Source organism: Hippocampus bargibanti, linkage group LG14 (genome assembly GCF_051943395.1).
Source record: "Hippocampus bargibanti isolate YZ-2025 linkage group LG14, ASM5194339v1, whole genome shotgun sequence".
Lineage (NCBI taxonomy): Eukaryota > Metazoa > Chordata > Actinopteri > Syngnathiformes > Syngnathidae > Hippocampus > Hippocampus bargibanti.
Genome location: NC_142747.1, coordinates 8,979,180 through 9,004,468, shown reverse-complemented (window position 1 = coordinate 9,004,468; position 25,289 = coordinate 8,979,180). Strand labels below are relative to the sequence as shown.

At 42.3% G+C, this 25,289-nt stretch overlaps 2 protein-coding genes and 1 long non-coding RNA gene across 4 annotated transcripts; 1 reads left to right on the top strand and 2 right to left on the bottom strand.

The window, feature by feature from the left end:
• Positions 1 to 262: 262 nt before the first annotated feature.
• slc33a1 (solute carrier family 33 member 1) lies at positions 263 to 5,809 on the top strand. 2 transcript variants are annotated; one of them, XM_089013586.1, is made up of 10 exons: positions 272 to 366; positions 485 to 527; positions 929 to 1,383; positions 1,476 to 1,629; positions 2,130 to 2,325; positions 3,150 to 3,349; positions 3,428 to 3,612; positions 3,683 to 3,800; positions 4,678 to 4,896; positions 5,111 to 5,809. In XM_089013586.1, exons 3-10 carry the CDS (start codon positions 959 to 961, stop codon positions 5,285 to 5,287), a joined length of 1,674 nt encoding a protein of 557 aa, XP_088869712.1. In that variant the 5' UTR covers positions 272 to 366; positions 485 to 527; positions 929 to 958; the 3' UTR covers positions 5,288 to 5,809. The 2 variants fall into 2 exon arrangements, with proteins under 2 accessions (XP_088869713.1, XP_088869712.1); XM_089013587.1 differs by lacking the exon at positions 485 to 527 and having other exon boundaries at positions 263 to 366.
• A 274-nt stretch (positions 5,810 to 6,083) lies between these two features.
• rps6kb1b (ribosomal protein S6 kinase B1b) lies at positions 6,084 to 18,816 on the bottom strand. The gene is made up of 15 exons (XM_089013588.1): positions 18,662 to 18,816; positions 17,417 to 17,460; positions 17,216 to 17,336; positions 17,055 to 17,123; positions 15,346 to 15,493; positions 14,684 to 14,741; positions 14,479 to 14,579; positions 12,472 to 12,562; positions 10,509 to 10,599; positions 10,317 to 10,424; positions 10,168 to 10,230; positions 8,337 to 8,414; positions 8,097 to 8,204; positions 7,898 to 8,010; positions 6,084 to 7,193 (listed from the first exon to the last, which is right to left on the bottom strand). Exons 1-15 carry the CDS (start codon positions 18,728 to 18,730, stop codon positions 6,941 to 6,943), a joined length of 1,515 nt encoding a protein of 504 aa, XP_088869714.1. The 5' UTR covers positions 18,731 to 18,816; the 3' UTR covers positions 6,084 to 6,940.
• Positions 18,817 to 21,093: 2,277 nt separating this feature from the next.
• Positions 21,094 to 25,137, bottom strand: LOC148888191 (uncharacterized). The gene is made up of 3 exons (XR_016117104.1): positions 22,135 to 25,137; positions 21,831 to 21,913; positions 21,094 to 21,355 (listed from the first exon to the last, which is right to left on the bottom strand). It is a non-coding gene; the product is annotated as an uncharacterized LOC148888191 (long non-coding RNA).
• Positions 25,138 to 25,289: the final 152 nt, after the last annotated feature.

Genomic DNA, 25,289 nt, shown 5'->3' with positions numbered 1-25,289 from the left:
AATCCAATCCAATCAAAAGACGCAAAACTGACTGACTTGAGCCATCGTCCAAGCTTTAAATGTCCCTTTACTCTTTAAACTTTGAGACATCACAAACCCCAATCTCAAGGCCCAGTCACACTACAAAGAAAGGGAGAAAAAAAGCAACGTTGAGTTTGATTTACTACAAGAGTGACGCACTCACGATGATTCTACAATCGTCATCGTAGGACACGTGACACGAACGGAATCAATGATTCAGTTCAGTTTTGACACGTCAGCTGTAGTGAGTCGGATACATTTGAATGTTGCACAAACATACTTCCTGATGCGTCTGACGTCCGTGTTCTTATTTTTTTTTCTAATGTGACTTGTCAAACCTCTACGGTAGGCTTTCTGGTGTTTTGTGTGTTGCTGGCTTTGTTTTGTTATATTTCCTGCCGACCAACAAATTCACTTTTAGTCATGATGTTTAATGTGGCTTCTCTTGTGTGCTTTTTTTTAGTTTATGATTAGCATGTCGCTTGTTTCGCAGTCATCGCAATCAGGTATGCATGCTGGCATATGATTGACTTTCTTCTCACGATTGACCTTCGTATTTGCACACCCATCCCAACTTCTGTCTGTTTGACGCGTCTATGGAATTTATTTTATTGCTTGTATTAAGTGTGATACTTTTTTTGCTCTTTGGTGAAAACACAAATTTGCACTAGCAAATTGTATTTTTTTAATTTATGTGACAAAAGTACTGGCTGCCCTAGCACGATTTTAAAAGAAGTCTATTCACACAACATTATTTAATTGAGCAAATGCCTACCGCTCTATCTCACCACCCATTTCACCAGCATTATTTACAACAGAGCTCGACAAAGACAAAATTGAGTCATTGGACTTGTTTGCGGTTTTATTTAAGTCAAGTCAAACAATATCTTTATTTTATTTTTTTCAGGTTTGATGAGTGGATGTCCCTGTCACTACCATGGAACCCAGTAATCCCAATCTAATTACACATAAAAATGTGCGGCAGAGAATGAAGGTAGATGTGGGCCTCCCCCATTCTGAAAACCTGAAGGACACAGAGAGGACAGAGATGGTCATCTCAGAGCCGTTATTCGATGGGGAACTGGACAGCCTAACTGCAGGATCAGACTCTGAGGACAGGATGCATCTTAGAGACCCCCGGGGTATTCAGACCGAATTGGGGAACGTATTGCTCCTTCTCTTCCTCTATGTGCTGCAAGGCATTCCCCTTGGACTGGCTGGCAGCATTCCATTGATCCTACAGAGTAAGAATGTCAGCTACAAGGACCAAGCTGTTTTTAGCTTTGTTTTTTGGCCATTTAGTCTCAAGCTTTTATGGGCACCACTGGTGGATGCGCTCTACTACAACAAGTTTGGTAGAAGGTAATAAGAAACTTAGTGAGATTTGCTTCCACGATCACTGGAAGCTTTTATTTATGTATTTTTATACAAGTTGCACTTCTCTGTTTCTGTAGAAAATCCTGGCTGGTACCCACACAGTATCTGTTGGGCCTCTTCATGCTCTACCTTTCTCTAAGAGTTGACTCGCTGCTGCAGAGTGAAGGAGGCCCTAATGTGTGGGCATTGACATCTGTCTTCTTCATGCTTGCCTTTCTAGCAGCCACACAGGTAAGCATCCACAAGTGTCATGATTGTCAGGCATATTCATAATGTATGGTTCAGGTTTATGACAATGCCATTACCATACTCAAAAATGTACTGAAATCATTTAGTCATGAACATAAAGTGGGAATTAAAAAAACAACTCGATGAAAAAGAGAGACATAATAAACCTATAGAAAGGAGAACAAATATTTTGAGCAGCAAAGAGAATAAAAATACGAAATAAAAAAATAGCCAGTCATACTACATGTCATTTTAACCTGAAGTCATAACTGCATATAAACCAATAAAACACTATAATAAATGTAATGCAGTAAAATTATCTGAGAAGTAGTTATTCAGTGAGAAAAAAATGTTAATTACAGGACAACATGAGAACAATTGTCAAAATTATGAGGTACGAGAACAAATCTAAAAATAGATTAAATTATTCCGTTGTACAATAAAAATCAATTTTTGGAGATGGCTTTTTTTAAAAGAAAACTTTCTACTGCTGTCGTCACCAGGACATAGCTGTTGATGGTTGGGCACTGACAATGCTATCCAGGGAGAATGTCGGATATGCGTCGACATGCAACTCGGTGGGCCAGACAGCTGGCTATTTCCTGGGTAACGTGCTCTTTTTGGCTCTGGAATCTGCCGACTTTTGCAACAAATACCTCAGAATAGAGCCCAAGCAGACTGGAATTGTCACCTTGGCAAGTAAGTTTCCCGCATCTGCGAATGTCGCACAGCTCTAATTTTTGACGTACAGTGATGCCTCAGTTTACGAACTTAATTGGTTCTCAGAAAGTGCGTGAAGGGCGAAAAGTTCGTCTGCCGAACATTTATTTACTAAATAAGCCTTAAAACTACACAAAATATCCTATATGTGCTATTGGATTGTAATGAAACAAATAAACTCTACTGTATAATAACGTTGTTTTATTTACCTTTGTGGTGGTCGTTGATGTAGTTGCCTCTTGATGATATCCAAGTGAAGTTGCCGTGCTTTCTCGGCGATAATACCCTCACACACACTGTCCCATGCTAGCTGCTTTTTGTTAATCCAAATCAACAAAAGTTTTTCAACCTCTTCTATTGCCTGAGACCGTTTCTTCGACAACACAAACACCCTTAGCCACACGTAGCAATGATCAACTTAGCGTACTGGGACGCTAAGTCACACAAACGCACACCTCGTTCATGTTTTTTCGATGATCCTTCTTCTGCTCGACAGTAATTTTCTTTTGTGTCCTCTTCGGCTTAACACTAGCCTGTGGTGGGGTCTTTTTCGGTCCCATAATAGCAAAAGTACTCCACTCGATAACAAACCCCGTCTGCACTCAACAAAAGTGGGTGTGGAAAACTAGCCTGCCAGCCACCGTGGCGCTGTTCGACCGTGTGGTTTGGTTCGTCCGCCGAAAACTAGTTCGTATGCCAAGATTGTATTCTCACAAATTTAATGTTCGTTCGGCAAAAAAATTGCGACCTAAAGTGTTCGTAAGCCAAAGTATCACTGTATAGCATTTGTTTTTGGGCTGCAGACTTCTTGTTTTTCTGGGGAGTTGTTTTCCTGGTGTCCACAACGATGGTTGCCATTTTAAAAAGTGAGAACGAACGAAGCGAAGACAGGAGGAAAGATCCAGAGGAAACCCAAGGTGTTTTCCAAACCTACAAGTTGCTGTTCACGATCATCAAGATGCCGGCGGTCTTTACCTTCTGTGCGCTACTTCTCACGGCCAAAGTAAGCACTCTTTCAACACAAGAATTTACCTCTGCAAGAACTCCTCTTAGGTTCGTTGCTCTTTCACACTTGTTTCAGATCGGCTTCTCCGCAGCCGATGCGGTGACCGGGCTGAAGTTGGTGGAGGCCGGCGTTCCCAAGGCACAGTTGGCGTTGCTGGCTGTGCCCATGGTGCCTCTGCAGATCCTTCTACCGGTGTTGATCAGTAAATACACAGCGGGGCCCAGACCGCTGGATGTCTTCTACAAGGCTTTCCCTTTAAGGTTCTTACGACCACAAACAAGCAGAGCGTTCATTGCGTTGAACGTTCGGTTAAGTGTTATGTTTTTGCAGATTAATCATTGGCCTGGAGTTCGCTCTGCTTGTTGCGTGGACGCCAAGCGTGAAACAAGAAGAAGGCTTCCCTGTTTACTACTATGGCGTTGTGCTGCTTAGCTATGCGGTGCATCAGGTGATCTGTTACTTGGATACTTGTTATCTGTTTTGTTTAAATTCCCATCAGAAATCTGGCCCAGACATTCATTGAGGATTTACCTGAGTCGAGTTAGAAAATCACAACTACCTTATTTTCGCACTATAAGGCGGACCTCAATGAATTACATATTTAAAAACAGTTCCATATATGTATAAGGAGCACTGTATTATAGGGCGCACCATCAATGAATGACATATTCTAAAACATTTCCATATATAAGGGACACTGGATTATGAGGCGCATGTTGGGATTTTGAAAAAAGAATTGGAGACTTTTAGGTGCGCCTTATAGTGCAGACAATACAAAATTGCAGTGTTGGGCAATTGGTGGTCTTATTTGTATAGCTATAATGGACCCCCATGATATGTACCGTATTTTCCAGTGTATAAACGATGACCCTGCACCTTGTACGCAGGTACAACTTTTATGCGAAGTAATATTGAGCCACAACAGGTCTCGCAACTACTGTCAGCAGCCATCGACTCCATTTCCCCCTGTAGAAGAAGTAGTGGGTAATCCCAGCCTCTGCTGTAGCGCCTTATAGTTTGGTGTGCCTTATAGTTGGAAAACGTCTGTGTATTCATATATTTTATTTGGAAAACGTTTTTTTCAGTTATTGAAAAAGTTTGAAAATACACCATTCATTGGGGGTGCGCCTTATACTCTGGTGCTCGTTATACACCGGAAAATACGGGACTCCAACATTAATTACTCTTCAAAAATTATTAGTTTTTCACCCTTTCACGTTTAACATTTTTATTCCCATCAAACTATGACTGTTTCTTTCATTAAATGACTTACTGAAATGATCGTAAACGACTATGAGGTAGTAACTGAATCTTCCCGCTCACAGGTGGCTTTGTACAGCATGTATGTCGCCGGCATGGCTTTCCACGCCAAAGTGAGCGACCCGTTCATAGGTGGCACCTACATGACGCTGCTGAACACAGTCACTAACCTGGGAGGAAACTGGCCCTCCACTCTTGCGCTTTGGTTGGTGGATCCCCTCACCTGGAAAGAGTGTCAGGGTGGCGCTGTTGGGCAAACTTGTGCCTCGTCGGAAGCCGTTGGGGTAAGGGTGTGGCTTGTGCTTTCTAGAATTGTATCGTGCCAAACTACATACGTATTACGAGTCACGCTAAGCTATTATTGGGGATTGTGACGCTACTTGGATGGTTAAGGAGCATTGTAGTGCAGCAGTCATTCTGCTTTTGCATTGAACGAGTTGAATGCTGCCTCGACTGTGTAAAGAAAAAGTAGTCAGTGTCGCTAATTCTCATTTCCAGCTGTGCATCAAGGAGGGTGGCGCCTGTGTCACAACGCTGGATGGCTACTACGTGGAGTCAGTGGTGTGCGTACTGATTGGTTTTGCCTGGTGGGTCTGGTTAGGGCCAAAAATGAAGAGGCTGCAGGAGCACAGTCCAGCTGCGTGGAGATGCCGAGTCGTTACAAATTATGACTGATCTGCTCCAAACAGACATCGGAATGCTGGATACTGAATTTTTATTTTTTTATTTTGTTTTCCATCAGTTGCCTTGTTTCTTTGACGACGGAAGCAGCCGCAGAGTTGGTACTGATCAAGTACTAATCCACTACTGTATGACAAGACTGTTTACATAGCCCATCCACGGCACAGTCTGACCACCTACTGTTTATTCTTTATTAACTGATCGAAAAGAAAGAGTGAAATGTTGTCGGTGGATCACATTGTTTCTTTGTGTGCTTTGGAGTGAACGTATGAAAGGTATATATTATGCAGGTTTATGGAACGCTTTAAATTGTCCCAAGATGTGAGTGTGAGCATGAATGCTTGTTTTGTGTGTGGCTTGTGATTGGCTGGCAACCGGTTCAGGGTGTCACTCCTACCTACTACTTGAAGACAGCTGGGAGAAGCAGTTTCAAAAATAGATGGGTGGTTGAATGTGGAAATTACATTCGTTTTTATTGGGACAGGGCTGTTATCTATAAAGAGGTCTGTTAAATTGTGTTGATTTTTCACGCTTCATGGTTTCAAAAACTAAATGCAGTGCAGATCACTGCTCTTCTTCACTCACATTTCGTCTCTGTGATGATGACGGTCAAAAGAAGTTCCTAAAAGTTTACTGTACATACAAGTTTCAAATTATGAAAATATTTCTCCAACTTCAATCTGTGGAAATGTCTAGCTTGGGGTTGTCATGACATCAAATCGATTTCATTCAATATAGTGAGTTATGGCTTTGGATAAGAAGTGCTCTTACACACAGAATACACAAAACATTTCTTTTGTATATTTTATTAGAATTCCCCTTTGCGTCACCAGAAATATTCAAATGTCCTCGCAAACAACGGGGCTCGATGGAGGTAGCGAATCATGCAGCCCAAGCTTTTTGGGAGAACATTCAAACTGGAAACAGCGTCTAGTTCACCCGTCGGCAACGGGAAAGGGATAGTGTGTCTTCATTATTACAGTCCAATGACAATAATCCAATTGTATATCTCAAAGGGGGGAGCAAATCAATTCAGTTTTGGCCTTTTTTCATACATTTAACCCATAATGTCCCCCAAAATGTAAAAAGCCCACTTTTTTTTCCAAAACATAACTGATATGTTAACTTAGGCCCTTATTCATAATTAATGCATAGCACAAAATTTGATGCAAGCTAAAGCCACCAATATATTTTCATCTTTCGATCCAATTGCATCATTTTTTTTCCATTGAATCTATGTGCTGTCTCCAAGCAGCACGAGCACCTTCTTCAACGGCATTCAGCACAAAGCACTTGGATGGCTTCTGCAACAGCAGATCATCCTTTCTGCTAAAATCTCTTCCTGCAGGTCCTCTGAAATGACTCTGGTTCTTCTTGGCTCCAAGCTTGGTAAGCTGTGGTGGGAAAGGATCAAATGTGGAGAAACCAGAAGCGTCTGTGGAGAACCGTTGCAAACACAATGCAAGACGGTAACACTTGCTGGCATCCCGGACCGGCGTTCCGGTGCCGGGTTGTGACAGCACATGCAGAGTGTGTTGATGGGCAAGATTTGATTGACATTGTCTCTAGCATCCATACCTTTTTGCTTTGCTTCTTAAAAATATGAAAAAAAGAGTCAAGAAATAAACTCAAAGCAGGCGAGCTGGGTCATAGGTTCATACGTAAATGCTCGGGCCTTTTTGCCACCACGGGGTACGCTTGTTGCTTCATCAGAGCCAGGTTGACCCCGGTAGGCTGACGAATTGGAAGAGGTGCGGAGGCTTCTGAGTTGGCGGTCACGTCCATCTGCTCTGGGGTGGAGACTTCCATGGCCTGGTCCTGAGGTGACTGAAGGAGATTGGATCCTCCGCTCAGGAGGAGTGAGCTCCGCGGCCAGTCCCCGCCCGAAAACTTTACTGGGCTGAAATGATGCAGGAAGAGAGGGAGACATAAGGAAATAGCGTGTGACGACAATGTAAGCATAAATTCATACCCGGTGGCGCAGTTCAACACAATTGGTGAATTCCTGTTTTCTTTTAAAAACAAATAAAACAGCAATTATACTTTAATGCAACGTGTCAAAGTCAAGGCCCGAGGGCCAAATCTGGCCCGCCACATCATTTTATTCGGCCCGTGAAAGCAAATCAAACATGTCAAGTTTCATGATACTCACTAAAGTCCAAACCAAAATTTCAAACTGTCGTATGCAAACCACAAGAAGACAGTATTCTTGACTTCAGAATTGGAAACTTGTCATTCAGCAATTTGTTGTGTATGTAATATGTGGAGGCGATGAAACATTCTAATGGACTCCCCAAATTCGTAACGGCCCTCGAGAGGCAACCGTAACTAAAATGTGGCTTGACACCCTTGCTTTCAAGTATTTTAAGTCACTTGTTCTCATGAATGGGGGGCAATCGTATCATATCTTATTGTCCTTACATAGCATCAAAATAACCTTGATACACATGGACAATTTAATGAGATCTAGAATGTCTTAGAAAGTCGGCCTTTAGAAATGATCGCGTATGTATGACATTTAATCATTTATTTTTTTTACCTCCTCACCATATTAACTTCATATTCACAACGCGACAAGAGATGACAACATCTAACATTGTTTACCTGAGAGGCGTTCTTGGGCTGCCAATGAATCGTCGAGGTGAACGGATTTTGGGTTCAAAGGAGAACTTCTCTTTGATATTTTCCAGGACCGAAGGAGCCACGTATGTGAACCCCTGTAAAAGTGTTGAAAAGACAGGAGGGGAGAACATTGAGTGTTTTCTGATGAAGACACCAAAGGAGTCCAATGAGCAGAAGTTACCAGGAAAGCTTGATTGGCGCTCTCGCTAAGTGTCGAGTCATCGGGGCTGTCGACTGGCGTCTGACTGGTGAATTTAGAGTCAAACTGACTTACGTCTTCAGCTGATTGCTGAAAAATCAGAAGGGACGGAACGAAGAATAAATCAAAAACATTCATAGGCGTGTATTGGTATCTCGACTTCTGAATGATGATATTTTAAGGAATATGAATGGTGCACAATGAACTACACCTAAAACTCACCAAGAAAGGTTTGAATGGAGGCTCCACTTTACGAGCCAACAAATCCTCCCAATTGATGTGTCGAAAGAAGGGGTGTGCCTGTGGAACATGACAATGAGCCATGGAGAGAGAGAGAGGGGGGGGGGGGGGGGGGGGGGCGAGAAAAAAATTGCGATGTACTTTTGTGTGACCGCGGTTTGTTTAAACACGAGGCATTTCTTCCCCACAGGAAATTATTTCAATCGAGTTCACTCTGAATCAAATGATCACCATTGTCGGACTTTAACTCATTCGCTGCCATTCCCGAATGTATTCAGGAATTGAAGTGTGATGGGGCGCGCCATTCCCAAATTTGTTTCTGAGTTTTGGTTTTTCTTGCAGGAGTGCCAATAAAACGCTGGTCAGACCTCTGGCAAAGTTGATTCCCTACCACGAGGGGGCAGCATTTGCCTTTTTTCCATCTTAGAGCTTTGTTACAGCATCAGGTGTTGTTAAAGCGCTATATAAATTAATATGTATGTATTGTTTTTTTGTACAGCCGCCCCCATTTCAAGCTCAAAAAACTAAACAATTAAAGAACCAACGTCTCCGGACAAGTTATGTCCATAATTTGTAAAATGGCTTCAAATGATTTCTACTGAGCGTATTTTACAAAGATTCCACCGCATATAGCTATATTTTACATTTTAAGACTCGCATTGAATATTCAGGAAGTCTTGTTTTTGAGTTGGTGACGAGTCCGTACGTGACGTCACTGAAGGAACGCCCCTGACCGTAAAAAAGACACATTTTAGCAGTCCTTCCGTCATGTTAATGTATTTTGCTGTACTTGTTTGGTCTGAAAACCTCGTGTTGCACCAAAAAGCCGCCAGAAGAGGGCGACCAAGCTCCATGGAAGGAATTTATCAGCCTGTGGAAACGGGCTGACTAATTCCCTACACGGCTTTGTCACCATGTTCTGCCTCCCTTGGGTGCGACATTTCCCACCCCTGATGCCTCAAAATGACACGGAATAAATTCTTTAATTGATTGCAAACAAGTATGCTTTCTTCTTCAGAACTATTTGAATCATATTCATAACTGGATGTGAACAAGAAAGCATATTCTCCGAATCTGAAGACATTGTTTTGATTCTTCAGCAATGCAAGACGTCTTGGTGTGACGTCACGAACTAGGGGCGGGACTTTCTGAAAATGCCCAATTCGCAGCTCAATTTTTTTGCAGATTTTGGACACTTTAAGTCATTTTTATTGGTGTTTTGCATTTGAATAAAATATCATACAGCGTGTTTTGGGTATTTTACATGCTATAAAACGTTTTTCTGATGTCAGTTAGGAAATAGTGACGTCGGTTGTCCTTTAATCAATTGATTAACTCATTCACTGCCATTCCCAAATTTATTCGGGAATTGAAAATAAGACAGAGCGCCATTCCTGAATTTGTTCGGGTTTAGTTTTTTTTTGTTTGCGTTTCAAGCTTCGGTCAGACCTCTGGCAATGTTTTCCCCTCCAAAGAGGGGGCAGCATTGACCTTTTGTACAGCTGCCCCCATTTCAAGCTCATATAACTCCATACCCATATGACTTATGAATTAACCTTTTTCTGATAAAAGAAGAGAGTCTAAGGTTTCCAACGCTGTATTGAATGTTTATGTAGTCCTAAAACTCAATATTCTGTGGGTCCTGCAATTTGAGGGAAAATGACAAAAGCACTGGCACTGGAGTGGACACATTTTTGCACATTGTCTGTCAGTGAATGTGGAAACTTGACACCAAATTTTAAAGAGACAATAATTTATTGCGGTCATATTGCCAGTTCGGATGAGGTATGCAAACGACTGGATTGTTGCTCACCTGCACCTCTGTGGCATCGCCAGCACCCGCTCCCAACCGCGACGAGGCGTTTCTCTTAAGCAACTGCGAGCACATTTCAAGTTGTTTGGAAAAGCGTATCCAATCAGTCACTTCATAGAGACACGCCCGCGGTTAAAAAGGCCAGTTACCCGTTTCAGGAGGTCCCTAGCTTCCTGCGTGAGGTAGGGCGGAAGGCTGAGCTTGCATTTCAAGATTTTGTCAATGGTCTTTTTGCGGTTTTCGCCGGTGAATGGTGGCTACGGGTGGAAAGACGAAAAAAAAAAGCTCAATCACCACAGGAATCGTACTACGTTAGGTTTTGGAATGGGAGTCATACCCACCGCCCCGGTGAGCATGTCATACATCAGAGCACCGAGACTCCACCAGTCGACAGCTCTGTTATGTCCACTTCGCATTAATATCTCCGGGGCCCTGTACCAAAGAGAAGGCACGGCTGACTGTATTTTCCGCACTATAAGGCACACCTAAATTCCTTCAATTGTTTCAAAAGATGGCCATGCACCTTGTAATCCAGTATGCCTTACATATGGAAAAGGTTTTAAAATATCGTATTTTCCAGTATATAAGGCGCACCGGAGTGTGCAAATGATGTATTTTCAAACTTTTTTTCCATATACAGTGATACCTTGGTTTACGAATTTAATCGGTTCCCATAAAGTGTGTGTAAGGTGAAACGTGTGTATTCCAAACATTGATTTCCCATAGGAAACCATTAAAATGAGAATAATAAATGATGGCTTGATGGAATGGTGTCTCAAGGAGCTCTGGGTTGTACATCTTGGAAGTTGTGATGTTGCAACAGCAACAGATGCAGGCAGGCACACAAGAAACTTCATCAATAGCTGGTTCCCTTGCTTGTCTTTTCTCTTCAAATTGTACAGATGGCTTGTGCGGGTTATTTGTGGAGCCGGATTGATGGGATATTTTAACCTTGCAATCTCTACACTCTATACTCTGCCTTCGAACTATCAATAAAGTTGAAACGAGTCAAAAATTTACTGTGTTTTCGATCCATTTTCTCACCTTTTCACTTTTGTTTTTTCTTTGTAGTGCTGCAGTGCTTTGTAGTGTCGTCTCCCTTTCCTGTTTCATGTGAGACTCAAAGCGTGCTTCTGTTTCTCTAACCGCTCCCTCCTCTACCACGGATCTTGACCAATCACGTGCGGCTTTAACCAAAGACTGGGGACGGGAAATAGAGGACAAAAAAAAGTCGGCTGCCATTTCCAGCTCCTTGTTAGGAGCTGGCTCTCTTCGTTCACTTCAGAGATCCAGCTCCAAGAACCGTCTTGTTCGCGAACGAAACAGCACTCATTGTGGCGCTCTGCGTATTTCCCGAAAAATAATTGGTATGCCAAGATTATATTTTCGCGAATTTAACGTTCGTAAAGTGAAAGGTTTGTTAGCTAAAGCGTTCGTAAAACAAGGTATCACTGTATAAGGTGCACTGGACTATAAAGCACACTTTCAATGAATGACAAAAGTTCTTCAATGACTATAAAGTGTACTTGAGAGTTTTGAAAGGAATAAAATGGATTATTATTCTTCTCTTCTTTTCCTTTCGGCTTTTCCCTTCAAGGGGTCGCCACAGCGAATCAGTGTCCTCCATCTTCAGAGGTTTGATTCGCATGTTTGTTTTGGCCAAGCTTTTATATTGGATGCCCTTCCTGACACAACCCTCTGTATTTATCCGGGCTTGGGACCAGCACAAGAACACACGGGCTTATGTGCCCTTGTGGCTACAGAACAAGCAACACTATAAACTTAATAAAGATGAAGATGCTCAGTAAAAGGCTCCCAAACACAAAATGGTCATTATAAATATATATATATATTTTCCAAATATAAGGCACACCACATTATAAGGCGTTACAGTAGATGCTGGGGTTACGCACTACTTCTTTTAAAGCGGGAAATTGAGTCGGTGGCTGCTGACAGGAGTTGCGAGACCTGTTGTGGCTCAACATGACTACACATATAAGGTGCACCTGAGCATAAGGTATAATTTGAGTATAATTTTTGAAGAAAATTAAGGCTTTTGGGGGCGCCCTATACACTGGAAAATATGGTATGTCGTTTGTTGAAGGTGCGTGTTATAATGCGGTGCATCTTATATATGGAAAGTTTAAAAATGTGTCATTCATTGAAGATGCGCCTGATAATCCGGTGTGCTTTATCGTCCGAAAATACCGGACTTAAAAAAAAAAAAAAAAGAAGAAAAAACATTACTGACAAAATCTAGGAGTAACTGCGCATGGTCGTGTCAATTGAGGCGGAGCAACTTACATGTACTCAATGGTGCCACAGAACGTGTGGGTGACTGTACCGTCGTGAATCGACTCTTTGCACAATCCAAAATCTGTTAACTTGACATGGCCTAGAAGGATCACACGCAAGCACACAAACAGTTTTAAGTTCACATCCGATTACAAATCTTTCGGTTCTACAGAAAACCACCAAATATTTGCAGTTTGGCATTCATTTTTTTTTCTCCGATGTTCGAATTCTCCAGTGTTCGCCAAAAATCTCATATTTTGTTGCACGTTGTGTAATTACAATTGGAATTTCATTTCAAATCCCATTGCCTGTTATTTTCTTCCTCTGTACAAATCAGTAACATACCTCTGACGCCTTTGGTGGAATGGTGCCATTATTGTTGGGGTTCATGATACAGTGTGGCCTTGGTTTACAAACAACTTGCCTTACGAATTTTTCAGTTTACGAACGTTAAATTTATGAAAATTAAACCCCGGCATATGCACTACTTTTCAGGATACACATGGAGCGCCGCCCCACCACGGCTGGCGGAGTAATCTTCGGCGGAAGAACACCAAAGCACACGACCGAACAGCGCCCTAGCCGGCCTACCTTTCCACATCCCCTTTCTCTGAGTGCACACGTCGATCGCCTTCACAGATTTTTTACAGATACTTTTGCTGTTATGGGACCAAAAAAGACCCCACCACAGGTTGGTGGTCAGCCGAAGAAGACACAAAACAAACTTAGTCGAGGAGGAGAAGGAGATAATCGAAAAACACGAAGGAGGTGTGAGGTCTGACTTAACAGCCCAGTACCAATATGCTAAGTCCACGATCCTTCGCAACAAAGAATCCATTAAGGGTGCTAGTGTTGCTAAAGGTGTTTCTGTGCTGTTAAAGCACCGGTCTCGGGCAATAGAAGAGGTTGAAAAACTTTTGCTAATTTGGATTAACGAAAAGCAGCTATCCGGCGACAGCTTGAATAAAGAAATTATATGCGAGAAAGCACGGCAAATTCTTTCTGATATCGCCATGCGGCAACCTGGAAGTTTGGTGCTTATTGATGATTTTAAAGCCAGCAACGGATGGTTCGAGAACTTTAAGCGCCGTACTGGGCTTCACTGCGTGACTCGTCATGGTGAAGCAGCCAGTTTTGACAGTAAAGCTGCCGAAGCCTTCAAAGGATCATTCCTCGAACTGGTGAAAGAAGGGTACGTTCCTCAGCAAGTATTTAATGCAGATGAGACCGGCCTTTTTTGGAAAAAGATGCCGAACCGGACTTTTATAACACAGGAAGAGAAGTCTGAACCCCATTCCATCAAGCCATCAACGACCATCACAAAGGTAAATACAACGACTTTATTATAGTGTGCAGTGTATTTCACTTTCATTACAATACAATAGCACATTTATTATACATAGAATTAGTTATATTATTTGTAGTTTTAAGGCTTATTTAGTTGAAAATTATATTTTATGGAGACCTAGGAACGGATTATTCTCAATTTAATGGTTTCCTATGGGAAACTAATTTTTGGGATACACATCTTTTCACCTTACACACTCTGTCTGCCAACCAATTAAGTGTGCAAGCCAAGGTCCCACTGTATTGCATTTCAGTTCATTTATTTTCGTCGGTGGGTGAGATGTCCCGTTTTGTTGGCGGCCCTTGTTAATGCACATACATTTTAGTACCAATTGATGACTATGTGGTAGAAGGGGTAATTCACGGCTTATGATGTATAAATACGGCGCGAATGAAGAGATCTGCAGGCAAATTTTAGTGGCAAAGAGTTATGTAACAGCAAAATAGCATCATTTTCAACTAAACAGAACTCGGTTGCAAGCGGCATAAATGTGTGTACAAACTGAGACAAGATTGGGATTATTTTACGATTGACACTCTGTATGACTTGTTTGGTACCAGGAGATTTTTCTGACCTAAAACGGCTCTGTAAGGGACGCTAAACGCCAGCCAAGTGGTTGGTGTTGCACATTTTTGTCATAGAACCGACAGGTTCAAGTTTACGCACACCTTGATTGTTGAGCATGATGTTCTCAGGTTTTAGGTCTCTGTAGATGATGCCCTTCTGATGCAGGTGTCCCAGAGCCATGGAGATCTCAGCTAGGTAAAAACTACACGGAAAGACAATTCCCTCTGGCAGGTTTTCACATTTTAAGCCTTAACTAAACCGCTTCCTCGAGAACATATCCCCTCCACCTATTTTTTATCTTCTCACCAGGCTGTGTCTTCCATGAATATGCCCTCTCTTTCCAACTGCATGAACAGTTCTCCTCCTAAAAGTAAAAACACAACAGCATGTGTGATACACCTCATCAGAAAGTTCATCCTTGATTCCTCTGCAGACATGGAAAACGGAATAAATGTCCCCGAAGTAGCACAATTTCTCACCACCGTTCTCATTTTTTTTTGTCACGGGTGAGCCGGAGCACATACCGGCTGACTTTGGGTGAGAGGCGGCGTACGACAGGCATTAGTCACCTGACACATGAAGGTATGCCACATAAGTGCGAGATGCATGAGGGTTGCAAATTTTGCCAGACATCATATGTGACACCTAAGTGATGCGTGATACGTGGAGATGTAAGCCAACGTTCATCGCAGTAGGATTACGGTGTACAAGACCCAAAACGTAATTGTTCTTCGAGTGTAGGTGAAAATTGGAGTGTCCAAAGCCATTTGCGGCTTGCCATCCATTTGTTGTTCTATGGCAGATTTATGAAGACATCAATCACATTTATAATCCTCAAGTACCTTCTTTGAAAAATGTTCAGCTTACTCCAGTTTCTTGTTTTTTGGGTGGGGGTTTTGAATATGTTTCGTGCAGAGCTGAATCTACTCTGTGAGAGGGGAAAGTGGGAAAAACTGCATGACACGAACCGCTCAGGTACTCCAGGATGAGGTACAGCTTCCCGCCTGTCTGAAAGGCGTAGATGAGATCAACGATGAAAGGATGCTTCACCTCCTCAAGGATGTTCCTTTCAGCCTTGGTGTGGGCTGTGTCCTTGGCATTGCGTACAATCATTGCCTGTCACACAGCCAACAACAATAACAGGAAAGCATTAAGTTGCGTTATAAGGTGTAATAAACATTTTGTGTTCATCAGATTAGGAGGGAGAGAGAGAGAGAGAGAGAGAGAGAGAGAGAGAGAGAGAGAGAGAGAGAGAGAGAGAGAGAGAGAGAGAGAGAGAGAGAGAGAGAGAGAGAGAGAGAGAGAGAGAGAGAGAGAGAGAGAGAGAGAGAGAGAGAGAGAGAGAGAGAGAGAGAGAGAGAGAGAGAGAGAGAGAGAGGTATGTGTGTGCCGAGCAGTCACCACGGATCCACCTCCATATCAATAATGACATTTGTTAATGATTGCTCAGGCAGCAGATCAAATGTTTATCCTCATTTTTATACCTTGATTGTTTTTTAAGTCAACTCCTTTGTTTTGACTTTATTTGTTTTAATATGGCTGGAAAATTGTCACACATTGCAAGTAATGTACGAGCCATATAAATTGTGTACAAATTAAAAGGCCCACTCTTGATCGGCAGTTGTGAATGTTAAAATGTCGTTTAAAATGCTCTGTTCAGTGAGTGAATGAAGATTTTTAAACTGTGAAAACTTGACTCTGGAAAAAGCAGTCAATATCTCCAATGGGGGAATTGAACGCACAATAGAAATTGTTAGAATCAAGCAGCATTCTGAAACTGATTTCAGTGTATTTACAGAAAGAATCTGCATCTAGGATTCACAGGTACAGTAGTCATGTGTTAAGTAAATATTTAAAGGACAACTGACACCATTTTTTTTGTTTCCTAACTGACATCAGAAAAACGTTTTATAGCATCTTAAATACCCAAAACACGCAGGCTGATATTTTTAGTCAAATGCAAAACACCAATAAAAATGACTTAAAGTATGCTAAATATTGAGCTGCGAATTGGGCATTTTCAGAAAGTCCCGCCCCCAATTCGTGATGTCACGCCAAGACGTGTTGCCTTGCTCGAGAATCAAAACAATGGCTTCAGATTCGGAGAAGATGCTTTCTTGTTACTCATCCAGTTGTGAATATGATTCAAATAGTTCTGAAGAAGAAAGCATAAATGTTTGCAATCGATTAAAGAAGTTCTTCCAGGTCATTTTGACGCATCAGGACTGATGTGTAGCGTCCCAGAAAATGCAGAAGATGGCGCCCAAGCCCCGTTGGAGATGGGCTGATTTGTCTGCTGGGGATTTGTGTCAGCGAATATCAAATAGTTGTCTTGGTGCAACACACAACGATTCACCATCGCGTTATTTACGTGTTTTCCTTCTAATTTCGCCATCAACACGGACGGATCAACACAAAGTTTTCAGACTAAACAAAGTACCTCGATCAGGGGCGTTCCCTCCGTGACGTGACGTCAGGAATCGTCACCAACTCAAAAACAAGACTACCTGAATATTCAGCACGAGTCTTAAAACGTAAAATATAGCTATATGCGGTGGAATCTTTGTAAAATACGCTCAGTAGAAGTCATTTGAAGTGATTTTACAAATTATGGACATAACTTGTCCGGAGGCGTCGGTTGTCCTTTAAGTATTTTAGAAAGAAGAATCAAGCATACCTTTTTTAAGACTTTCATGGCAAATATTTTGCCCGAAGCAGCTCCTACAACTTTTCGAACTTGAAAAACCTGCAAAAAGGCAAACAAAATTATTAATGAGCTTATCAAAAGAAAACTTGAAAATAAAATAGGTCAAGGCCATGTGCCTCTTCAACACATACCTTTCCATAACCTCCTTTTCCCAGAACTCTCAGCAGTTCAAAACATTCTGGTCTAATATTTTCTGTACCCTGATTGACATTGTCTTCCGATATCTCTATCTTCTCACAGCCTTCCATGTTGCTGCAAATGGACATCCGAGACAGAAAAACATGTTGTGATAATACAATCTCTGGCGACGGCCGCCAATATTCAATGCTTACAAGTCAAATCCAGTGCACTGGTCCATGATGTCATTGATTTGTGCCTGGAAAGAAAAGCAGATGCTGATATGTCAAACATAAACAATTTATATCTTCTACAATAGTAGTGGATATATTAATAACACAACACAATCATGATAAGTGAAGGCTAAATTCTACATGCCCATATCGGGCCAAAAGTTCCTCTGTAACAATGTGTTTACTATTTTATTATTGAATATGTGGGTGTCATTTTTTTCACAAATGGCTGACCAACCAAGTGTTTAAATTGTTTGTGATGTGATTTAATGTTAGTGGATGAATTGACAAACTTTTGTCGGGTGTCTTAAAGAGTGGTGATTTTGGCAGTAGAAGGATTCCACCTGACACCAGCGATATGTTTCCAGGGAAAGGTGAGGTTTTTCGCATAACATTTCTGTTTACGGAGAAGGGGTGCATTTTCACATCATACTTAGGAACAATAACCACACAATAACCTGAACATCAAGGTTAAGAAACATGTTTACAATGCTCTACAGTAAAGTCTCGTTATATCGATATCGGTTATATCGATAGTACTGCTTATTACGATACTATTTCTATGTACGCAAGGAGAAAATGTACATGCCGCAGGATCTGATATATCGATAGTCCGGTTATATCGATATTTTTCCAACTCCTGAGAATATCAATATAACGAGAGTTTACTGTAAATTTAAACATCTGATACATTTTTAAAAAATTGTCGAGAATGTAAGCATAATTTAAAAATGATAATGCTATTAACTTGTAAATCTTTATAACCACTGTTCGAACAGCATATTTTAGAAAAATCCCGTACTTTGTACACACTACAAAGACAAGTGTGCGAGTGCATTTATTCAGCACCCCAAGATAGGACTCCACTGCTCTGCCAAAATAAACTGTTGCAGAGTAAGAAGAGTAAGAGTGTGCTTGCACAATTCCAACCTGTCAGCTGTGGCATTTAAATGTTAAAGCATCGCAGTTGCACACGCTCTTCGGTAGACCAAAAGAAAATACATTTATCAGCTCTGACACATGTGCAGAATAAAAGTGGCGAGCATGTTAGCTTGTGCTAACGGTGGCCGTGAGGAGGCCCGGGAGTTCGAGCTGCGGGAGTAGGCCCACGGTGTTTGGCAGGCAGACAAGCTAAGAGACAAACAGCTAGCTCGAAAGCTACTGTGCATGAAGACTTTCTGCTGTGACATGTCGAGCGGCTTAGCTCAGAAGCATCGTTTAAAGTACCTCGTCAGTCTCATCATCGGAGACATCTTGCTCCGGCTGGTCCAAATCAATGTCAAACACTCCGGCCATGGCAGCGATTCGCTCGATTCGCTCTGTCACAGACCGCAAGAATTACGTCCCCCACCTCATGTACAAACACACAGCGCCGCCATGACCGGCTACTACACTGAGCATGCGCAGTTTGTTCACATCCAAAGGGGCGGTGGGCGGCAACCCAATATTTTTCTTTTCATTTTTATCACAAAACAACAATAAACACTTAGCCAAAAGTCCTTGGTGACCCATTTCTTTTGTTTTAAAAGTGTAATTCAACTATTTACACTTGTTATTAAATGTGTCCACAAATGACGATATTGTAAGGGTAACACAAACAAAGAAATTAGTTATTTTTTCGAGGAATTGCTATTTAGAAGAAACAATCGTTGATTTCAGAGACCAAATACACCGATTTAAAAAAGTAAAGGCCGAATTTTTGATGGACCTGTACGACTTAAAAAAATACATGAACAAATTTGATCCGTTGTATATTAATGATCGTCACTGGTTCAATATCGTCAGATAATTACAATAAAATGGAACCGTGTTTGCATAGATTGCCAGAAGTCACCCGCCTGGACATGGGTTACAACCCCATGACATACCTTGGAGGCCATAGCAATGGCCAAGCTCAGCCACCTCTTCCTGGACCACATGTCTCTCCAGGACGTGGACACTCCAGTGCCAGGGTTTTTGTCATTGTCAGTTCAATTCCAGGATAATAGTGAGTTTTTGGACGACAGAAACATTCAGTACAGCATTAGAAACCGTAGACGCTCCTCTTTCACCAGGAAAAAAGTGTTAATTCCTAAATTATATGGGTCTGTAGTTATGTGAGCTTTGAATGGGGGCAGATGTATGAAATACAATAGATATTTATATAGAGCTTTAACAACTGCTGAAGCTGGAGCAAAGCGCTAACATGGAAAAAATAAAAATGATGCCCCATTGTGAAAAAGAAAATAAACATTGCCAGAGGCCATGGCCAGCGCTTTATCAGCACCCAAGTATAAAAAAACAAAACCCGAACAAATTCAGGAATGGCGCTCTATGTCATATTTTCAATTCTCAATTAAATTTGGGAATGGCAGGGAATGAGTTAATAGTCTACAAATCGCTCTGTTTTTTTTTGTGGCAGATGCCAAATTTTCCATGTGTTCTCTTTAATCTAGATGGATTGAAAAAGTCAACTTCAAGGTGCGAGCCACCTGCGCCAACCTGCCTGAGCTGAAGGGATACAGAGTCAAAGACGTCCATGTTTTCAAGGCCTGTCCGGGAGACGAGTCTTTACCGTCTGTTCCCAGCGTTGCCCTAAAACACGCCAAAACGCCAAGGGCCACGAAACCGCAAACGACACACCTTGGTGGCGGCGCAACGCAGGATAAGAAGCTCAAAAGCAAATCCAAACTTCGCAAGAGTCCAAAGACGAAAGTGGCCAAGAAAACAAAAAGACTGAGCAAGGTTTGAAGTTTATGGTATTTTCTCATATGAAAACAACCAGTCAGTCGGTCAGTCTTGATAGCATTAAATGCACATTATCAATGACAGCCATATTTAAAGGACAACCAACGTCTCTGGACAAATTGTGTCCGTAATTTGTAAAATGGCTTCAAATGACCTCTACTGAGCGTATTTTACAAAGATTCTACCGCATATAGCTATAGTTTACGTTTTAAGACTCATGCTGATTATTCAGGAGTCTTGTTTATGAGTTGGTGACGAGTCCGTACGTGACGTCACTAAAGGAACGCCCCTGACCGAAAAAAAGACACATTGTAGCAGTCTTTTCATCACGTCAATGTATTTTGCTGTACTTGTGTCGTCTGAAAACCTTGTGTTGCACCAAAAACCCGCCAGAAGAGGGGGACCAAGCTCCATGGAAGGAATTTATCAGCCTGTGGAAACGGGCTGATTAATTCATCACAGGAGCTTGGACGCAATTTTATGCCTCTTTTTGGGTGATACATTTCCCCTCATTGTTGCCTCAAAATGGCACGGAATAAATTCTTTAATCGATTGCAAACATGTATGATTTCCTCTTCAGAACGATTTGAATCATGATTGGAATCATTAATCAGGCTCCTTTAGAGGTTGGCAATGACCTGATCACTTGAATCTGGTATGTTAGAAGAGAAAACATGCAGGTTTCATGCAGCCCCCCTTCGAGGACCTAAGTTTGACAAAGAACTGACACTCTGGGGTGCCTGCCCACCCATCAAGTGTGAAATAAAACATCCAAGTGTGTTTTCTTTTTTCTGCTTATTTCGGAAAATAGTTTCACTTTCGGCTTTTAGTGAAGCGCAGTGGCAATCCAAGATTTGCGCTCCCCCACCGATGCAGATTTTTTAAAATGATATTTCAACACAAACAACCACAATTGAGTCCATCTCATTTATTCTTACACAATGACGAAAAATCAAGGAAAAACTTTATATCTGTGAATCCATCACGAATTCCCCCATTTCCACTTTGGGCCACAAAATGATGCTTTCATCTAGAGAAATGCGAACTAAAAATAAATACAGTACATAAAAACTACCAGGCATCACCATATGTTCCGAAATCCCTTCTTGCAAGGCTTGTTGAATTATGTCGTAGTTCGATCGGAGATCAGAGTCTCCATTTCCACCTCCTCCACTTTTACTTCCACCGTATCAACTGAAAAGAGGGAATACGTCTGTGTAAGCGCTCAGTCGTACAGGAGTGGTCCATCGATGAGAAGGTTTCTTCAGCCGTCATCTGTACTTTTTTGAAGGTGTCTGACGTTTCGCCTCCTATCCAAGAGGCTTCGTCAGCGAACTAAAGTCTTACTGGTCGTATCAGCCCTATTTATATATCCCTAATGTCCAGACATGGCGGCGCCAGACACAGCTATGATAGGTCCCTACTCTCAGGTTGGGGGGAGCAGAGGACCACTCCCTGTGGCCCCACTGATTGTCCCTACATTCCTGAATAACGACTGGCCTGTTTGCCCCTCTCCTTCCGGTATCACCTCATCAGCATTACGAATGTTGTCTAACCTGTTTTGCCTAAGCAGGCTATTGTATGGACGATCAATAGCCTGCAACACAGCAACATAGCCTGCAAAAATGAGTTACATGAGTTATATTAAAAGTAGATCTCCATTCCTTACAGTATTGAACAGATGTAGCGGCGCAGCTGTTGCATTGGTCTCCTTCAGGTAATTTTCCCAAGTGAATTTGTCGGGATCGAAACCTGTCGGGTTAACACGCAGGATTGTTTTCTCTTACAAATACAGGAAACTATTTGGCGAGTTGTTGTGAAGCATTCGCACAAATATTCAAAACGCTACTTTGATCTGTTAAGACTTTTTTCAAGTCCAATTTGATGAATTTGAATCATTCATTTTTTTTTTTTTTTTTGTCACTGATTCACTGTGTATAGATTTTTTTTCAGTACATTGTACACCAAATTACCTCGTTGCAAGGTGAGTGGAATGTGATTCTTTTTGCAGAAACCCTTGGGTAGGATGGCGTGAGAGGAGGCGTGGTAACAGAACCGGTCAGAAACCAACGATGTCGAAGCTGTCGAAGCTGACCATGATGTAACCGTCAGAGAGCACCTGCGAAAAGGTACTATAGAACGGTTAGTTGTTTTTTTTACCTTGTGTATAGTCGCCACGCTGATGCTACCCAGATTTAGAGGGTCGATAGCTTCTATCTTCATTCCCTCCTCAAAAAAATATCCTTCCATGAAGACAAAGTTCGGCTGGAGATGATATGCGAGGGACTTAAATTTGACAGCAATTTTTAAACAACAGAGGCGATTAGGGCATTCCTTCAAAATGACCAAAAACATACATACTTTTTTAGTACTATCATTGCAGTTTACCTTTTTAAAGAGGTTGTATGTACTGTCACAATTACCCTTCAAACCAGGACTTGGAGATTTCATATATGTGACACACAAAAATAAATACAATAATAACCTAACAGTAATAAATCAGTCTGTTGCTAGATTAACACCATTTTTCAAATGAGGCGATTCACTGGGTGCTTTGATGTCATGGCCCACTTGTTTGGACCAACCAATCGGGTTCAGGAGAGGGCTAGTTGCGTGGCACCAGAAATCTGTAACGACATTTTCAGAGGAATCGCTTTGGTCTATATACAACAATCGTAGGCGGCCACCAGTATTGGATGAGATGATGGCCTTGCGGGTCCGGCTAACGTATTTGGGTGTTTTTGAATGGGACGAATGTCGGTGCCATTCGACTGTCATCCCTGGACAGCTCAGGGGCCATTGTGCTTTTTTGCGCCTGTAATGGGCAGCATCTTCACAGCCCCGCTTTGTTCAGCGGAAGGTCGGTGCTGTTGGACAGTCTGCGACTGGATGGATACATGGCTTGAGGAGCCCGCGATAAGAAGGAAGGAGCGTCAGCGCAGAGCGCCGATGCGTATATGGAACTGTCGCGGGATGGGATTGAAGCTGATTTATGGGGGACAGAAGATGTGAGACAATCTCTTTTCGTCAATGGATGCTACAGCTGCGTGTTTGCTTTCAACATTTAGCTTGTAGTCGACGTGCACATTCCACCATGATGTCCCTGATCCACTGGTGAAGAGACGCTTTGATCCTCTCCTCTTTCATCTGGAACTGCTTTATGTAACAAAGAGGGTACAGAAAGTGCTTAAGAATGAATGTCTCTCTGTGTCTTTGTGTTGTTATTTAATTTTTTTTTTGTTCTTTTGACTTCAAGACGGCGCCGCGAGAGTGGCTGCCTTTCCAGCAGCTCCTGTGTTTTGCTTTTCTACTTTCATTTCTTTCATAACTTTGCTGCTGTGAAATGTAAATTTCTCCACTGCGAGACTAATAAAGGCAAATCCAATCCAATCCTAACCCGGTTTTGTGCATACTCTTCTCGCACACCAGCTACCTTCATGTCCTCTTGGACCACATCCATAAATCTCCTATTTGGTCTTCCTCTCGGTTTTCTGCCTGCCCGTTCAAGGCTCAGCATCCTTCTCCCGATATCGTCACTCTCTCTGCTCTGGACATGTCCAAACCATCTCAGTCTGGCCTCTCTGACTTTCTCTCCAAAGCCTCTAATATGAGTTGTCCCTCTAATGTACTCATTCCTGATCCTATCCAACCTGGTCATTCCCAAAGAAAACCTCAACATCTTCAGCTCTACTACCTCCAGCTCTGCTTCCTGACTTTTCTTCAATGGCACTGTCTCCAGTCCAAACATCATGGGTGGTCTCACCACGGTTTTATACACTTTTCCTTTCATCCTAGCTTCTATCACACATCACACCTGACATTTTTCTCCAGCCGCTCCAGCCTGCCTGGACACGCTTCTTCACCTCTTTTCCACACTCTCCATTGCTCTGGACAGTTGACCCCAAGTATTTAAAATCCTCCACCTTTTTTATCTCTTCTCCCTGTAGCATCACTCTTGTATTTGGGTCCCTCTCATTCACACACATATATTCCGTCTTGCTGGGACTGATCTTCATTATTCCCCTTTCTAGGGCATACCTCCACATCTCTAATTTCTTCCCCACATGTTCCCTGCTCTCGCTACAGATCACAAAGCAACATCATGCAAACATCATGGTCCAAGGAGATTCTTGTCTAACATGAAGCATTTCCCACAAATGTAAAAGTAGCCGTCGAGGGACAGAGAGAATCAGAATCATCTCGGACTCATACAGACTTAAAGAGACTTGCAAAGACATGCCGGGCCAATCAACTCTCCAAATGGAAAGGACAAGATTTCCCAGCTGCCCGTGAACCCGGCAAGGCCCCTCAAGCCGAGCTCCCGATGGGACGCCACCACACGTGGGCGCCCCGCCCCCGCTGTGAAACCTGCCGCACCCTGATGGCCAACACCGCCCAATTCGCCTGGCGACTCTGCAACTAGCTGCATCGTTTATGTCCACGATCGGACATCACTTATGTCCACGATCGGACTTCGGGAAGACGTACATCAGAGCACGACTAAACGCCCTGCTCGACTCCACGCCACGATCAAGCTCTGGGGCACATTACATCTGCATGTCACTTGCCTGGGAGATCTGACAACGAACCTACTTACAAATAAAGAGAAACATCAAACTCTTTACACTCAGTCCAAACTCTCTCATAATGGATTCCATTACTTCGAAACAATCTTCTTCAAAATGAGCACTACAAATAAATGAATTTTTCGCGGCCTTCCACTCTGCTCTAGTTCGTTGGACTTGTCTTTCCCATTCCGCCCAAATGGCTGGTTTGTCTGCTGGGAATTTGTGCAAACTTACACCTTGTTTATGCGTGTTACCGCATTTGGCTGCCACACAACGATTCAACATCACATTATTTATGTAGTTTTCCTAATTTCGCACTGAACACGATGTTTTCAGACTAAACAAACTACCAAAAATGCACTTGAAGCCTGCTTATCGCTTCTCGCTGGGGTCGGGGGGTTCTAACTGAACGTCACTTCCGGTGTCGTCATCAACATCAAAAGTAAAAATATAGCCATATGTGGTGGAATCTTTGTAAAATGCGGTCAGTATAAGTCATTTGAAATGATTCTACAAATTATGGACGCAACTATGTCGGAGGTGCCTGTTTTCTTTCACGA